The sequence below is a fragment of the Otolemur garnettii genome, unplaced genomic scaffold, assembly GCF_000181295.1.
Source record: "Otolemur garnettii isolate 467f Iridium unplaced genomic scaffold, OtoGar3 scaffold00063, whole genome shotgun sequence".
NCBI classification, from domain to species: Eukaryota; Metazoa; Chordata; class Mammalia; order Primates; family Galagidae; genus Otolemur; species Otolemur garnettii.
In genome coordinates, this window is record NW_003852458.1 from 8,578,407 (window position 1) to 8,580,039 (window position 1,633).

At 35.0% G+C, this 1,633-nt stretch overlaps 1 protein-coding gene across 4 annotated transcripts in view; it reads right to left on the bottom strand.

Annotated features, from left to right (window-relative positions):
- Positions 1-1,633, bottom strand: part of C6 (complement C6) — a 59,124-nt gene that overhangs the window by 35,910 nt on the left and 21,581 nt on the right. For all 4 annotated transcript variants that reach the window (XM_023515025.1, XM_012807059.2, XM_023515023.1 and 1 more), the window contains one exon: positions 590-728. In XM_023515025.1, coding sequence (XP_023370793.1) covers positions 590-728 — 139 coding nt within the window. The remainder of the gene's footprint in view (positions 1-589; positions 729-1,633) is intronic.

Below are 1,633 nucleotides of genomic sequence, written 5' to 3' on the forward strand. Positions count from 1 at the left end.
GAAGTCAGATGCCTGCTGACTTTCTCTCTTTTCTTATTTTCAGTAAGATATAGCTGCCTGCTAAAGGCATAAATGCGGACTAAAGCAACACACAGATCAGTGAAAAGTAAACAACAGCTGTGACCTCAAATCTAGTCATTTCTCCATCTTTGTTTGAAGAAATATCACCATAAGTTTTAGATAATAGTCAAGTGCTGAAGAAGACTTTTCTTAATGTCTATATTTCTTGGATATCTATGAGAACAAGCTATGGAAGGAGAAAATTTGAGCAAGACAAACCATTTATCTGTGTGGGGCTATGTTAGAATGCAACATTCACTGGAGAAAACAAGGACTTGGGGCAGAGAAACCTGGGCTTGAGCCTCGCATTCACTTCTGACTAGCCATTTAACTGGGGCCGGTGAGTCACCTAAGGTTTGTCATCTGTAAACTGTTATTGTGGACAGATGAAATACAAACACAGAATAGGTGATGAAAATGGTTCATCACTATTGCATTCTGTTCCTTCATTCACTACTAATTTTTCAGGAAAAGTTTAGCTTATAATCCCTGTTGGTGTTGGAGCTGCCACCACGATAGGTTTTCATACCTCAAAGTTGACATTTTCCAGATTCGCTGGAACACGGTATGGATTACTTGCTCTACTGCTTTTGACAGTTTTGCATATTCCCCCAGTGAAAGAGTTATCAAGGACTTCTCCTCTGGGCTCTCTCGCCAGAAAATGAAACCTAGAAACAAAGTAATTTTCAAGAATTCAGTAGATGTAGAGCAATCTTTAAAATTTACCTTCCTTGCGTGAAAGAAATTCCTCTTCTAGACATTTTTGACTCATGACAAATGACTAGAAGGAAAAGCCCTTTTTTGTAGTCCATGGTAAGTCATTCAAAGAGGAATGGAAGCCACAGCTCAGCCCTGCTGGCTTTGTAGGATTTTTCTATTTCACTCACTTGATCATTCTGGGATTTTCATAAAATAAAATTTGGGTTTATAATTTTTCATGACCTACAAATTCAGTGCAAATGTTGAAAGCAGATTGTGGAATAAATTTTTACATAATAAATGCCTGAGTCCACTCCCTTCTTAGTGGAATTATGATAGAAAGTTAATAATAAACTAGTGATAACAATATTTTAATGGAATTATAATAAATGTGATTATAACATTTAAAATATATTTTATTTAACAAATGTTTACATACTGTTTACTGTAAGCCAAGAAATAGTAAGTGCTCTGAAAATATTAGCTTAGTTAAGTGCTTTACAAATAATGACTTAATATTTATAATAACATACATTGTAGATACAATTACTATACCTATTCTGCAAATTAAGAAATAGAGGCACATAGAGATTACATAGCTTAACAGAAATTAAGAAGTGGTTTTGTGGTAGTTAAAAAATGCTAATGTTTTTTCAAATTCTTAGAGCTATCAATATGTACTCTGTGAAAATAAGTATTTTTAGCTATCAATATGTACTCTGTGAAAATAAGTATTTTTTCTCAAAAAATTTTGGAAACGCTGGATTACATAGATTTTAAAAAATTGTTTGCTGGCTCGGCATCTGTGGCTCAAGTGGCTAAGGCGCCAGCCACGTACACTTAAGGTGGTGGGTTCAAATCCAGCCCGGGCCTG